We start from the raw sequence: 17,044 nt of genomic DNA, 5'->3' as shown, positions 1-17,044 counted from the left end.
TGAGATCAACTCAAGTCTTAAAACACTCAAACATCTCTCCTTTATTCCATATGGGCAAAGGCCCTATTTATAGGCTCAAGAGAGTCAGTTACATAATTGAATTGCAATCGTATGATTATAGCCCCCTAGACTATGGAGGGTTACACACTTTATCTCACATCTTACAAACTTTACATCATAATCTAGATGTCACACTATACCTAGTGACATATGATGTATAACCTAGCGATAACGACAAATACCAACAAATAAGATAATATACAAAAATATAAATACATCCTTCCACAACGAAAAGACGCGTGGAGGCAATAATGTCTTCAATAATAATTGAGTTATGCGTCATTGCGTGCGTCATTCCTCCCGCCTCCGAAAGGACGGATATTTTTGAATAATGTTTGCTTATGTCATGGCTGACGTTAATCTTCCACGAATGGTGTTTCTTCTATATTCTCTGAACAATGACTGCAACTGTGACTTGGTGGGAGTGACGAACGCAATGATGCATAACTCCATTATTATTGAAGACATTATTGCCTCCACACGTCTTTTCGTTGTGGAAGGATGTATTTATATTTTTGTATATTTTCTTATTTGTTGGTATTTGTCGTTATCGCTAGGTTATACATCATATGTCACTAGGTATAGTGTGACATCTAGATTATGATGTAAAGTTTGTAATATGTGAGATAAAGTGTGTAACCCTCTATAGTCTAGGGGGCTATATTGTAAATATGTTTGTCGACTGCAATTCAATTATGTAACCGACTATCTTGAGCCTATAAATAGGGCATTTGCCCATATGGAATAAACAAGATAAGTTTGAGAGTTTTAAGACTTGAGTTGATCTCAACGTTCTTCCTCTGTTGAAATAGTTTGTCTATTTCTAAATAACAGAGCCCTCTATTGAAACAATTCGTCTATTTCTAAATAGCAGAGCGTCTATCCAAAGTATCCAAAACCATCATCAAGATCATTCTGACGCATCATTCAGGTATAATCATCCACTTTTATGATCGATTATATAATGTCGTTAATTTTGGTATCAGAGCAAATCATCCGTTTTTTACCAAATTGAAAAACGGGTTATTTGCTTCGATACCAAATTGAAAAAACGAATGATTTTCTTTGATACCAAAATTTTCGACATAATATAATCAGCGATTATAACTATAATAGTGGATGTTTATACCTGAATGATGCATCGGAATGATCCTGATGATGATTAGATGGATGGGTTGGATAGAGCTCTGAAATAGATAAGTTATTTCAACAGAGGGCTTTGCTATTTAGAAATAAAACTATTTCAACAGAGGAAAAACGTTGAGATCAAACTCAAGTCTTAAAACACTCAAACATCTTTTGTTCATTCTATATGGGCAAAGGCCCTATTTATAGGCTCAAGAGAGCCGGTTACATAATTGAATTGCAATCATATGATTGCAATACGACAAACATATTTACAATATAACCCCCTAGACTATGTGGGGTTACACACTTTATGTTACATCTCACGTCACATTCGACTATTACATTTAATCTACTGATAACGACAAATAATCTACTAATAATTACATACCATCTACTAATTATGAAATTACAAAATAAATTATAATCTCTTCCACAGCGAAAAGACGCGTGGAGGCAATAATGTCTTCAATAATAATGGAGTTATGCGTCATTGCGTGCATCATTCCTCCCCGCAATCCACCACTGATCATGTCTCCTCAACGGTACATCCTCTCACTAACTATGTCTCATACGAGAAATTCTCTAAAACTCACAAATCCTTTTTAGCAGCCATCGTTACACACGATGAGCCAAAAAAATTTCAGCAGGCAGTTAAAGATTAGCGATGTAAGAAGGCTATGCAAAAGGAAGTAACTGCTCTTGAGCAAAATAACACTTGGGAACTCACGCTATTGCCACCTGGAAAGAAAGTCATGGAAAGAAAGCCATCAACTCCAAAGTGGGTTTATAAGATGAAGTACAAGTCTAATGGAGAAGTAGAGCGTTACAAGGGCCGTCTTGTCGACAAGGGTTATACACAAATGGAAGGCATGGACTTCCATGACACTTTTGCTTCGGTGGCCAAGCCTGCCACGGTGCGAGTGTTACTCACTATAGCTATTTTATCAGATTCTGTAATTAATATATTTAGAAGAGTATAAAGTCAGATTGTTGTTTTATTTAGGGCTAAATGCAATACATACCAATATACTTTCACTTATTTACATAGTATTAAAATAATAATTATAATAATAATAAATAAATAAAACACTACTTTCTTTCTTTCTACTTCAACATTTACTTTTTCTTTTTCTTTTTCTTTTTCTTATTAATGTATTGTACATTGAAAAATCTACCCAATTTTTATAATTTTTTATTATATCCTAGGAGGACAAACTAGGCCAGGCAATCGTGTCGTGTTCGGGTTAGCGTGTCGCGGGTTGGCGGGTCAAAATATACCAACCCAAACACGACCCATTTAAATATACAGGTCACGGGTTAGCGGATCGCGGATTGGGAGTTTGGAACATAAACCCATATATGACCCGTCAACCCACTTATTTATACGGGTTCACAGGTCGGCGGGTTTGTGGGTTAGATTTGGGTTCGTGAGTCTGAATTTTAGACATTTAAGTCTTAAACATCTAAATGAAAATTAAAAACATTCATAGAAACATGTTACAAACTTAGCCTTATAGGTTACAACTTACGGCCTTAGACCATCCACCACGAGTCAAAATGTCAAAACAGTCAAATGGTCTTTGAATCAATGGTATATATTATATAATACTTATTAAATATTAATACTTGACACAAAAATACATTTAAAAATAAAATAATTTTTTATTAAGAATATAAACGGGTTGGCGGGTCAACCCGTTTATTTTTTGAGAAACTCATATATAACCCGTTTAATAAACAGGTTAGTGGGTTGGCGGGTTGAAAAACTCAACCCAAACTCAGTTATTTCGTGTTGTGTCGCGGATCGTGTCACGTGTCTTGTCGAGAATTGCCAGCCCTAGGACAAACACATATAAAAACAAACCCTAAAAAGAAATCATAAGTCCTTGTGTCTTTTTTATAACTCAAAACCCCACTGAATTTCTTTCTTTTCTTTATCGCATAAATTTCTACATCATAAAAAATCTAAAAGCCAGTGCACTTTGTGCTGGCTTTTTCTTTACAATAAACCCTAGGAAATTACAGCCCACGAAAAATTTGAACTCAGAGGGGTATAATAGGAACAAAAAAGAAAAGAAAAACTGTTGTATAATTTACAGTGATTCTTCAAAACCATGACTCCATTTCACCCAAACCTGTGCATAGATCTTGATCACTGAAAAGTGTTTGATCTGAGCAATCGAGTGATGCACCACATGCCAGATTATATGCTTGACATGCTGAATAACATACTCTTAATCTGTTGTTTCCATCTTTTTCACACTTCTGTATTGATATCTGTTCAATTCCACAATATTGTGATGCGTTATAAAAGATTTACAAGTGTAATAACAATGGAAAGAGGAACCTTTTCTTGACATCAAGAAAAATTTGAGTTGGCATACCCAAAATGACCATTTTACCCTTTGTTTGGGCATTCTTGTCGATGATACTTGTAAGGGTAAGATGGTAATTGTTTTGTGTATTAGCTTAGTAACAATGAAAAATGAAAAGAAACATAGCCTTACAAATTTGCCCACATTTATTTTTGGTTATTAAATGAAAGTATCCTACTTTTCATTTCATTCCATTACAACATTTTACTTCCAATTTGTTCCTTGTTAAGGTATTATTCTTGGAAAAACCTAGCCACTTAAAGCATTGCTCTTCCAACTTTTTTTTCTTGTTATAGAAGTGAAAATCATTTTGCATTGGTAGATATTTCAAAGTACAATTATACAATAGGAGACAAATAAAAGTAAAAAGCTATAATAAAAATATGTCATCAATTTCTCAAATACTTTTCAAACATCATTTATCCATACACCACTTTATCTAGAGCTAACATAGCTGAAAAGCTGGCTGCTAGCTGATAAAAAATGACATTTGGTAAAACTAAGCTGAAAAGACATAAAAAAAAGCTCGTTGAAACGTAGCTTTTTTAAAAAGCTAACTTATACGCTATGTTTGGCACGCCACAGCTAGCTGATAAGCTAGCTTATTTTTCGAGGTTTTTTATGTTCTCGTGTTTGGTAAGCCAAAAAGTAGCTTATAAGCTAGCTTTTTGAAAAACTACTTAGACTAACTTTTTAGGAGCTTTTTTAAAATTTTCCAAATACACCCCTTAATTTATTATAGAAACACATACTTACATGTCCTTTTATGTAATTTTATATATTTCAGCTAGCTTTACCAAAAGTTATTTTTTATCAGCTAGCTTTTTATTTAACAGCTAGCTTTTCAGCTAGTACGCCAAACATAGTCATAAGCTACTTTTTGGTTTGCCAAACATGACAAGGCTAAATAAGAAAAAAGAAAAAAGAGAGTTACCCAACAAGCAAGACGTTTGGCTGCTTTATCACAATTTCTACCAATAAACATATTGAGAATCTTTCTAGCACCCGTTGGATACAACCTATGATAATTAGGCATCACCACAACATCTTCCAATTGCCTCAAAACACTCGATTCACTTGGTGCACAATGTTGTCCATTTCCATTTCCTCCAACATCAACATCATTCATTAACACATGTTTGCAAATTGAAAGATTCTCAAGAACCAATGAAGTGTTTCTACATGTGTATCCCGCATAATCCGAACAACGAAATTCACACACCCCGTTATCACATACCCCACCATGAAGACTACATTGTTCATCACAAACAGCTGCAACAAATACCAATATACTTTTCTTTATGTGTTTGTTATTTATAGAATCTTCCTACTTTCATTTCTTTAAAAATCTTATCTAACCACTTGTAGCAGTCTCATCCAAATACAAACCACTTGAGTAGGCTTTTTTTTAGTAATTACACGAATGGTCCCTATGGTTTGGGGGTTTGGTCCCTAATTTATATTTTTTAACTCGGAAGGTTCTTACAGTTTGTTTTTGTTGCACGCTTGGTCCCTGTCTTATCTAAAAAGACTATTTTTCCCTTGATTTTTTAATTTATTTAAATAAGGTAAGGTAAGGTGAGGTGGAAATGGGTTTGGGGGTGTGTTTATTTAAATAAATTAAAAGAATCAAGGACAAAATAGTCTTTTTAGGTAAAACAGGACCAAACGCGCAACAAAAACAAACAGTAGGGACCTTTCGAGTTGGAAAAATAAGTTAGAGACCAAACGTGCAAATTACCCCAAACTATAGGGACCATTCATGTAATTTACTCTTTTCTTTTTTGATAAAAAAAAAAACTTATATTTTGTGTTTTGTCCCGATTAAAGACCTCAACTTTATTTTTTTTTCTGATTATAGCAATGTCATCCAAATACAAAACAATTGTTACTTACCATAATAGTTGGGTAGATTTTTCTAAATATAATGTCTTGATAATAATATGCTATACATAGAGAGATTTTTCAAGGTAGAAAATTTTAATAAGAAAAAATAAACTAAAAGCACAACGTTTTTATAAAAAGAATCAAACAGGTATTAGAAAACTTTTCTCAACAAACAATAAAATTCACTTTACTTCCTAAATCTCTTTATTCATTATTACTCTCTCCTTTTTCTTTTCTTTTCCCATTATTTACAACTATTAAAGTTATCATATCAAAATTTTACATTCTCAAGTGTTAATGTAATGTATATACACATTGTTTGACTTAACTTAACACATAGTCTTTGATTGATGATACCAATATCTCATAATTACTGTTAATGGGCAAAAAGGTAAATTTTAAAAACTCACCAGTTGAGCAATCAATCCCAGTGAATCCATCCGCACATTGACAAATACCATTTTTGAGGCACTTCCCATTCCCATTACAATTTCTAGGGCAAGACCCTGAAATTATATAATACTTTGCTATTATTATCACTGTTATATCAAATAATGTGGTAAAAATAAAATAAAATAAAAAACTTACTTTTACTACAATCATGGCCATGAAACCCAAGAAAGCAAATACACTTCCCATTAACACAATCACCATTTGAATTGCATGAATTAGGGCATTGCGTTGACACTAAAAGAGGGTTTTTCTTCACACTACAAAGCTCATGATGAGCTGGACAAATCAACTCACCTGTAGTAACAAATAGTATGCCACAAAACAAGAATCATTAATATACTTTTTACTTTTTTACCCATAATAGCAATATAGATAATCTACTTTTTTTCTATCTCAACTTTTTCTTAATTATACTTTGAAAAATTCTACCCAACTATAGCAATCATTTGGATGACATTGCTATAACTCATTCAAAGTAAAATGTTGTAATAGGAAGAAAATGAAGCAAGATGAAATAATAAACAAAGTTGTTATTTATTATTCCATTTAACCCTAAATAGAAAAACCACCCGTAAAACCTTCAATGACATATTATATTGTTGAAAAAAAATTACCATTAAATCCAGGAAATTGAACAGGTCCACCAGCTTCTGGACAAGCTTTCCAAATCCCATCAACAGCAACCTGTAAAACCAACATTGATTTGATATAATCATATAATTATTAAATATTAAATAAACCAGAAATTATACAAATAAATTTACATCAAGTTTTAAAACAAACCTCCAAAGTCATGTTGACACACCTATGTTGATAACAACCATTTCCTTGAGCCATAGAACCTCTAACAAACCCATTGCGTACTAATGAAGAAGCCATGCATCTATATAAACAAATTACAAATAAAAGTTCATCAAAGATTATTATTATTGTTGTTTTTTTAGAAAAAAAATAGGGTAAAAGCTACAAAAGTAGGATGCTATAATAAAACTTTTGTTTTTTTTACCTCGAATTGCTTCCACGGACTTCCCCCAACATTCTATCTGGCATTCGTGCACTGTTAGTGTCTATACATGAACCATCAGAATAAGCTACAAAATAGGTGCAGTAATCAGCCAATGATGATTGTCCACCTGTAATTATATTTCACCAAGATTCACCGGTTTAAGTCAACTTTTATCATCAAATCATAGAAAACAACAAGACTGGTTGACCTGCATTGGACTGGGACTCAGATTGATGTCAATGAAACAAAGATTGCAACTTTTTGTCCCGCCAAAAAAGGTGGGCACAACATGGGACATGGGCTCGCTCTCGATCTCTCTCTCATCTGTGCAAAAGACGTAAATACCCTCCTCATCCTCATCACCGAAAAAAAAACCCTAGAAAGCTTGTCCAGTCTGACCTAGTCCCTTCAGGGTCCAGCGGACCCTGAACTGAACCTAACCAGACTGGACAAGCTTTCTAGGGCTATTTTTCGATAATGATGATGGGGAGGGTATTTACGTCTTTTGCACAAACGAGAGAGAGATCGAGAGCGAGTCCATGTCCCATGTTGTGCCACCTTTTTTGGTGGGGCAAAAAGTTGCAATCTTTGTCTCACTGACATCAGTCTGAGTCTCGGTCGAATGCAGGTCAAACACAGTACAACTTGCTGTGCAAAAGAAAGTAAAGATTTGTTGACCTTTATTAGGTTGTGGGAAATAACGGGCCCACGGAGGAAGGTCTCCACTATAATTTAGAATTGGACAATAACCCTCGGCCTCTCTGTTATATGTACAGCCTGAAAATTGTGTGGTGTTGCAATGATACGCCCCTTTCCAAATATTGCAAGGGGAAGTCACAAACTCTGTCCCTTGGTTGCTTCCCCAATCAAGAACTTCTGCCATGCTATAATTAGCTTCATACCAACCACTATCTTCTAACAAAGCAAGTGTCATTTTTGAAACTACAGATCTTGTGTCAACCGATCCAGTCATTATTTCATTCATCAAAAGTCTCTTCTCCCAATGAGATCCTAATACATCATACATACATTTTAACAAATTTCGGTTATTCAATCTAAGTATCTCACCAATTAGTAACATGTTGTGTTGTGTTGTTTCTTCTTTTTGTTTTTGAATATGAGTGAAGTGTTGTATACAAAAAGATTGTTTCTTTTTTTAAAACATCATTTTCTCATGAACCCTATCTTTTTTTTTTTTTTTTTTCTATGTCTTGTTTAATATCTGGGAATGGTGTAAAGTTAATAAAGATTCTATCTTGGATAAAATGTTCACAAACCTGATGTTCCACGCCCTCCACCATCTTCCAACTCCAAACCAGTGAAATTTTCAGAAAATGCCTGAAAATCAAGAATTTATAAATACTATATTTTTTGCTCATTTTCTGTTGTATCTTTAGAAACACATAGTTCTACTAAAAGAATCTTGTCAAAAGGTAGGAAAAACATACTCCATAATGATAGCGTGAATGCATAACAACACGTGGAAGAACCACACGAGTTACCATTCTCCCAAGCTTTTCATCCACCATTTGTTTGGTTACCTAAATACACACACACACACACACAAAAGAAAATCATTATTAAAACAATTTCACTTTATCAGTTTAGATGCCAAATAGTCTTAATGAATCTAGTTTTGTATTAAGTTTTCAGAGTTTATAAGTGTACCTGAGTACGTCGTCTTTTTCTCTCATCTCTAAAATGTGTGAAGGCATGAGGGTCAAATCCAAGGACATGAATCACCTAAGAAAATTCAAAATTTCTCAAGAAACAAGTTTCAAAATCTCAAATATTTGATCAAAAGCACAATGCTATAATGACAATAAAAACTCACTTCATGTATTAACGTAGCTGAAAGTAATGTTTCGGCTTCAGCTGTCAAGTGGCGTGGAGCAACATTCACATGTCCTGCAAACAAATAAAATCAATTTATTAAATGCATAAACCTAACTTAAGCCCCAAAACAAGACACTGACACTGACACTGACACTGACAAAGTCAGAGAATAATGTGGATAGAAGGAAATATTACAACTTTATGTACTATCCAAGTCAAGACATAACAACATAGACAGTGATAGGTGACAGTGACAGTGATAGTGACAGTCACACTGACACAGACACAAAATGATGTGGATAGAAGGAAATGTTACAACTTTATGTACTATCCAAGACAAGACATAACAACAGACAGTGACAGTGACAGTGACACAGACACAGACACGGACATAGATGTCAATGTGAGAAAAAAACAAGAAACAATTACCAGCAATTGCACGACCCCATTGATCGCGTTCACATGCAACAGCCCAAGCAAGGGTGTTGCCAGTTGTGGGTCTTGTAGTCACCAAAAGAACCAAATCCGCATTAGCAACGCCCTCTATCAACATATTTAAAAAAATCAAATAACGATCATAAATTGTACAAAGTTTATTTCTTTACTTTATTAATAAGAATGGTGATATTAATGGAGTGTTACTTTCTACATATTCACGTGGAAGCTGCACACCACCATCTTGACCACATGCAGAGTAACCACTTAACCTCAAGTTTCCTCTAACACGTTCAACACCCAATGCTCTTTCAAACCATTCTGCTGTCTTCCCTAAAGCCTGTTCTCTCAAATTAAACAAAAAAAAAAAGACGTTATTACCCCTTCAAGATCTAATCTAACAACCAAATATAAGAATAGTAGGAAGTCAGAAGAACCTTTTGAAGGCGTTGTCTTTTGTCCTCTCCAGTTATATCATCCAAAGTGCAATTATACCAACAGTCACCCAAAATTGGAGGATCATTGTGAGGGTTGCATGTGGGCCCACCCGAATCAGAACCCACAGGTGGCTCACCTAACTGAAAAAAAATAAATAATAATAAATAAATAAATGAATGAATTGTTGTTTCTTTTTTACTTAATACTGAGAGAATGACTTGATAGGGAAAGACATGGAAATGAGGCGTTTCCCATTAAGTCATTCGTACTTTTTTTTGACAAATTTGCCCTCTTTTGTACGTAATGGACTCAATGGGTACAGGATTAAATGATTTAAGCTATGTATGGGTGTTTCTTTTTTACTTAATAAAGAAAGAAAAAAGAACGACTTTGTACAGAAAGATAAGGAAAATGAGGCTTTCCTTGTTAAGTCCTGCTTTTTTACGAATTTGCCCTCTTTTTTTACTTAATGGGGACAAGGGAAATGAGGCTTCTTTTACAAATTCTCCTCTTTTTACTTAATAGGGACTATACTTAATCCAGTAAGTTATAGAGGGTGTTTATTTTTTACTTAATAAAGAAAGTCAAGAAACTGAAACTTTCCCCCATGAAGTCCTACTCTTTTACAAATTTGCCCTCCTTTTTACCCTTATTTTACTTAATCCAAAAAGAAGAAGTTAATAGAGAAAGACAGGAAAGCAGGCTTTCCCAATTAAGTCCTACCTTTCTAAGAAATTACACTTCATTTATTTTACTGTTATATTCTCAAAAGTCAACACTTTTTAAAACATTATTTATCCAGACAACACTTAATAGTAAAAAAGAAACATATTATGAGTATAATAAACTTGCCTTAACAATATCACCAACATTCCTACAATCTCTATCAGCTGAATGACCAACAGCATCATAATTCAAATAAATTCTTATGGGTAACTTTTCATTTTTTGAAAAACTCAAAGATTTTGAAGCTCCCAATAATTCTCTTCCTTTATGATGAAGATGAGTTGGCACTTGATAAACTTGTTGTGTAACAGAAAACACTTTGTTTCCAGGTCTCTTCCTCCTCTGTTCAATTATCTGGTCATGAATGCATGAATGTGATTGAATTTTTTCACCAAACTTTTCTCTTCTTTGTATCCCTAAATCTTCATCCCCATATTTTGCTTCAGTGATGTTGAAAAATACTAATAATAAAAGAATCTGCATACAAAAAGAACAACAAAAAACCATGTTGATTTATCTGTAGTTAAGTGATTTAGATTTATCACAACTTTAAATGATGCCTGAACTATAACTCTATAAGTTAAATAACAGATAGAGTAAGGGTATATAAGTCATTTTACAAGACCCCTTTCTGTTTTGTTGCAGCTAGAAGTAGAATGAATATGTGATTCTAAATAATCATATAATTGCAGAAATAGGTTACTGAAATACTAGAAACTGAGCATATAATTACTTCAAAACAAGGGCTACATTTAGCATTGTCCATGAAATATAAACCCTAATTTCCTACACAACCTCCTGATGTTGATGTTGATGTTATGTCAACTTAGATGTAATTAAAGACTTTGAATAAAGCTAGAATTTTTTAAACCAATGATTGCAAAGCCAACCTATGGGAAGTTTTAGTTTTTTCAATATAAAAAATGTTGGAGAGGATATGAAACTTAACTAAGAACCCTAGTATTTCACTAACAATAAACCTCCGAAAAAAGAAGATGTACTTTTTTTACCTGGAGAACTAATAGCTCAGTCGACAATTTCTTTCTGGGAAAAACAATGCATCTGATGATACTAATATTGGTAGAACAAATCTTGAACCCCATGAAATGAATTGAAAAGTCACCGGAAAAGTCATTGGTTCATCAAATCGCCGACGACGACCACTGCCAGATCGGCGAAACCGCCATGAAAAATCCCAAAATTTGTCTCATTATCCAGAAAGAAAGAAAAAAGAGGAATTGGGTTTGTGGGTGTGAGCTGGTGTAATGATTTTATGAGCAGTAGAAATTGAAAACACAATAATACACATAAAGGTGATTGAATGACGTTGGTGTAATGGAAAGGAGTGGAGCTGTTGTTGTTGTTCTTCGCTTGGGTGTAAGAAAATATCGATTTTCCGACAAAATTTAATTGGGTATTCGGTGATAATAATTAATGTTCTTCTTAAAGACTGTGTGATTTGTAGAGGAGCGCAGTGGATGATTTTGGGAGAAGAGATGGATTAGAGGAAAATGAGAGAGAGAGAGACACCTAACACGAACACCATATTCAATATTTACTCGTGAAGCACATCTGTTTTGATCTTTTTCCATATTTCCTTTTTTTCATTGCTTATTTATTAGATATGTATGTTTGAATAACTTTGGATTTTACTTTTCTAGGAAAAGATTGAATTAAATAAAAATAAATAAATAATTTCAATTTAAATGTTAGTTCAAGTAGTTTCTGATTATAAATTATTTTATACAAACATTATAAATTATTTTTTATTTATTTATATAGAAAAACAACTTGATAAAAGTTATATGATTATAGTTTAAGTTATTTTTAAGATAAAAGTTAATGTATTTATGTATAAATTGATAAAAGATATGTTTTATTATATAAACAGATAAAAATGTTATCATATTTTAAAAATCTTGTATTTTGTATAAACATACAACAGATTATATTGCTACATAAATATGTTTTTAACCTTGTAAATTAATTTGCCTTATAAAACAAATGCAACAAAATGAGCATAAAATGTATTAATGTGTTTTTTGAAGCATATTCCAACTAAGGGATACATTTAAGATGTGAAATATTGTGATATGATCCAATACAAATCTAGGTTCGAAATCATTACACATAAGTGATATATCTAAAAACGTCTCCAATTATATAAATAATTAAATATTAATAAAAAATCTTTATCAATTATAAAAATACAAAATAATTAAATATTGTTAAAAAAAATTGAAAAGAAAAAAAAATCTTTTAAAAATGATCATTAGTTTGAAATAATTTAAATTAATAACACTTTTTTGATAAAATTAATAGAAATAAAGTATATCAATATTAAAAAAAATATATAAAAATGATTGGAGGTGCTCTAAAATTTTAGCAATTATGGTATAATTCAAGAAAACATATACTCATATTCTATATTTTATTAACTATGAATTATAACATTTTATGTTTAAAAGATTATAAATTAATGGCATATTACAACATATTATCATTGCAAATGAATTGACATCATTCTATTAGATTATGCCTTGATTAATTTTTATAATTTTATAAATAAAAAACATATTCTTCGCGTATCAATAATATATCCATAGTAAAACTAAAAGTTACAATATTATAATTATATATTATTAATGCATGCCTTGGAATTAATATCTATTACCATATATTGGGATAATGCAAGGGTGGCATATCCACTTGCTTCCATTCATCAATTAATTATTTGATTATGCCACTAATTTAATTATTTTCATGATTGCAAGATTATTTATTTAATCGCTACAGTTTAATGATCGATGATTATTTATTTATAGTCACAACATTTTTATATACATTTGTATTAATTATACATTTTTTTAAGATTTATTGAATGATTGATATTTGTGTATAATCACATAAGAATCATTAAGATCTTACGTTATTCTATCCTTAGGTGACTTATTAAATATGCATCAATGGACATTAATAAAATCTTAATCTAATCATTTTAAGTATGATATGACATGATTGTTAGAACTTTTAATTTTATAAATATTCAAATTTGATTAACAAATTAGTTTATGCGTTTCAATTTAAAAAAGAACAAAAAAAGAAAAAAAAAACCTTAGATATATAATATATTTAAATTTGATTAACAAATTAGTTTATGCTTTTCAATTTAAAAAAGAACAAAAAAAAACTTCGATATATAATGTAAATGTAATATAACTCTTTAAAATTAAAAAAAAAAAAAAAAAAAAAAAAAAAAAAAAGGATAGTGTCCACGTCGGTGGAAACTAGGATGTATCTTTGTATTGATCGGTTCTATCCAAGGTTTTAAAAAGATTACTATAGCTTTGTCATGGAACGTCATGACTTCAAGGCTTGTACTTGTCACCAACTTTAACAAAATGTCGTTTTAAGTCATATATGTATATAAAAATAAATAAAAATAGAAAATATATATAAAATTATGAATGATATACAAAATTGTCGTTTTAAGTCACGTCTTACAAACAATGTGATTCGTCGTAGCTTGAAAATACTTTAGGTTTGATATTGTCGTCAAGTCATGTCTTACATTATTTAGAATATTGGTTCTATCTGAGTAATTAAATCCAAATTGATTTTGATTTTTAAAATATGTATTTTAGAAGTGAAAACTAAAATCAAATCTGATATGCACCGACCAAAATACAATACAATTAGATTAGTTTTCATAATTTTGTTTTCAAGATTAAAAACATTTAAAAATATATATAATTTGAATATTATATTATATAAATGTTAAATATGACTTGCATTTAGAGCATTTAAGTTCAATGGAGTACTTGGGTTCATGGAGCATGTAGCATAAGACTGGATCATCTGAGAAGGGAATTAATCATTTGACAAGGGAACAAATCAAGTGTTAAAGGAAAGGATCTTCTAAAAGGTGGTATGGAGCACATTGCTGCATGGATGTGTCATTTATGCTTAAGGTGTGTGTAACACCCTGTTCGGGACCATATTGTGATGCAGGGTCGTGGGCCGGAAGTCGATTGTGTAAAGGCTTTAGGCCTTGAGGAGGTAATGTTTAGACCTTTTGGAAAGAGGTAATGATGGTTATGAGATCTAAACCTTTGAATTGTGTTTTGGAGCCAAAGGGTAAAACGGGAAAAGTCATAGGTCGGGTTCTTGCATGAAATATGCATTTCTGTTTGAGAAGTTTTTAGTCTAACATATTTAGATAATATTTTAGAGTTATTCAATACCTTTTCGTGGATATAAATATCGTCGAAAACGGATTTGGAACGAAGAAGTTATGACCGTCTGAAGTTAGGGTGGTTTTGGGTTGAGTCGGGTACGTTGGGCGTACTCAATGTGTACGTTGGGCATACTATGGCATCCCTAGTACGCATCCCTAGTACGTAGGGCGTAAATTGAGTACGTTGGGCGTACGCGATCAATGTCCAAATCCTATTTTCGTAGTTTGAGCCCTATTTAAGCTCCTTAACTCCCCTAAACCCATTCCATTCTCAGCCTTCACCTCTCCAACACCCTCTCTTGTAACCCTAACCCTAGATTGAGCTTTATGAGCAAAAAGAAGGTGTTTTTAAGTGCTTTGGAGTGTTCTTGGTGCACCTTGGAGAAGAAGGAACTCATTGAAGAAGTGTTGGTTGCATTGGAGCTTGTAGATCCAGACTTTGTTCACCTTGATCTTTCTTCTAGAGGTATAAATTTTGAATCTGATGATGAAATTGTTAGATCTAGCTAGTTTTGGGTGTTATGAGCTTTTAGTCACTTTAAGTGCATAAAGTTTAGATCTTGAAAGTTTGTGACCTTGTTATGGATAAAGTTGGAAACTTTATCCATCTAAACATCATTTTAATTCAGATATGAAGGTTGGAGACTTCTACTTAATGGATTAAGTTGAACAAAATGCACTTTTGGGTCCCTTTGAGACTTAAAGACTAGATCTTGTTTGTTGGGACCATTCTAATGGATAAAGTTGGAAACTTTATCCATTATGGAGCTATTATGAACCATAAAAATGTGATCTTGGACCTTCTATCCCTTCCATACAAGAGTTCTAATGTCTTATTGGGTTAAGAGCTTAGGGTTTTGGACATTAAGCACTTTATAGTCATGCAAAGTCATAAAGTTGGAAACTTTATGACTTAGGACATCATTTTGGGCTTGGATCTGAGTTTTGGACGTAAGGGGTTAATGGAATAAGCTCTTAATGGAGTTTTGGGATTAGGCTGCGTACGATGGGCGTACCTAGTGGTACGTTGCGTGTACACAGTCAACACCCTACTTTTGGTCAACATCAGAGTACATTGGGCGTACTCTCTTGGTACGCAGGGCATACTCCGCTAGGAAGAAATATTGACTCTTGGACCTTAACCGTTGACTTTGACTTTGACCAGGGTTGATCGAGTTTGACCTAAGGGCATTTTGGGTAATCTGCTTTATAATTTGAGATTTGGGTTCCTGTTAATTGTATAGATGACCAGTAGAGATAGCTTTTAGAGCAGTGATCGGTGTAGTTATTCTTTCAGACTATGAGGTGAGTTTTCTGACTATATCCATGGGTTAAAGGCACCAATGCTAAGCCATTAATTGTTATGTGGAATGTTAATTGTATTTGTGATGCTTACATGAAAGACCAGGATCTGGCCCCTGGCAATCGTACAAAAGACCAGGATCTAGACCTTGGCAATTGTATGAAAGACCAAGATATGGCCCCTGGCAGTAGTATGAAAGACGAGGATCTGGCCCTTGGTACTTGTATGTAAGACCGGGATTTGACCCACGACATTGCAAGGAAAGACCACGGGGGTAGCCCATGACACTTGTATGTTTTGGTATGTGGTATTTTGGGGAACTCATTAAGCTTTGTGCTTACGGTTTCATATTTATGGTTTTAGGTACTTTTAGTTCGAAAAGGAAGGGCCCGGCGTGACTGCACATCATCCCCCAGAGTTTTTCACATTGGCAATTAATGATATTACTCTGATGTTTAAATGTTATATTCACTTTGATCGGTTCTGGAACAATTTTTTTGTATGATTTATTGTTTTAAAAATAAAAAAAAAATACCTCGGATTTTCGGGATGTTACGAGTTGGTATCAGAGCCTTGGTTTGAGGGATCTAGGCACACTCTTGGGTACGTCTGAACTCAAACTGAGGAATCGGTAATCTTTCGAAAGAAAATAAGTTTCCAAAAATATTTTTGTAAAGAAAATAAGTTTCAGAAAATATTTTTATAAATAAAAATGGGGTGTGATGCGTGCAATCAACTGAGCTCAAGTAAGTGATTCCTAGAATACCTATACATGTTGACCTACTCGACGAATCGGGGGACCGACTCAGCTAGTTGGTATGGGTATGGAAAACCCTAAATTCGGGACTTGGTACCCTATTTAAGGATCTTATTCCCCTTCTCTTGGTCTCATCTCCAGCCTCCAAGACCAGAACCCATAGATCTCGAAACCGTAATGCTTGTGAGCCATTTTTTAGAGTGTTTTGTGTTCTTGAAGTCAAGAAGAAGAACAGGAAACTTGAAGGCTAAAGGAAAGGCTTGTGGATCCAGAAGTAGCTTCTCAATCTCATCATTTTCTGGTAATCAAGTCTCTAACTTGATCATTAGTTCATTATATCTATTCTTTTCCCCTTTTATGAAGATTTTGGTCCAAAAAAGTGGTTGCTTTTAGGATTTGGACG

General features: G+C 33.1%; 1 protein-coding gene across 1 annotated transcript; it reads right to left on the bottom strand.

The window, feature by feature from the left end:
- Positions 1-3,061: 3,061 nt before the first annotated feature.
- LOC111920667 (uncharacterized) lies at positions 3,062-11,923 on the bottom strand. Its single transcript, XM_052770535.1, has 17 exons — positions 11,355-11,923; positions 10,467-10,821; positions 9,618-9,754; positions 9,388-9,520; positions 9,175-9,288; positions 8,744-8,817; positions 8,578-8,652; positions 8,358-8,450; positions 8,187-8,247; positions 7,588-7,920; positions 6,910-7,036; positions 6,687-6,786; positions 6,518-6,587; positions 6,039-6,197; positions 5,861-5,956; positions 4,498-4,835; positions 3,062-3,465 (listed from the first exon to the last, which is right to left on the bottom strand). The coding sequence occupies exons 1-17, from the start codon at positions 11,445-11,447 to the stop codon at positions 3,295-3,297; spliced, it is 2,529 nt and encodes an 842-aa protein (XP_052626495.1). The 5' UTR covers positions 11,448-11,923; the 3' UTR covers positions 3,062-3,294.
- Between the last annotated feature and the right edge of the window lie 5,121 nt (positions 11,924-17,044).

The sequence above is a fragment of the Lactuca sativa genome, chromosome 4, assembly GCF_002870075.4.
Source record: "Lactuca sativa cultivar Salinas chromosome 4, Lsat_Salinas_v11, whole genome shotgun sequence".
Classification (NCBI taxonomy): Eukaryota; Viridiplantae; Streptophyta; class Magnoliopsida; order Asterales; family Asteraceae; genus Lactuca; species Lactuca sativa.
The sequence above is the reverse complement of the archived record's forward strand: the minus strand, read 5'-3'. Positions and strand labels throughout refer to the sequence as shown.

Excerpts from the sequence above, each read along its gene's own strand:
- LOC111920667 (XM_052770535.1), bottom strand. The coding sequence starts at position 11,447 with ATGGGGTTCAAGATTTGTTCTACCAATATTAGTATCATCAGATGCATT. Across the intron at positions 9,289-9,387 it reads TCCACGTGAATATGTAGAAA|AGGGCGTTGCTAATGCGGAT; the intron begins GTAACACTCCAT and ends ATATGTTGATAG. Across the intron at positions 5,957-6,038 it reads TGGCCATGATTGTAGTAAAA|GGTCTTGCCCTAGAAATTGT; the intron begins GTAAGTTTTTTA and ends ATATAATTTCAG.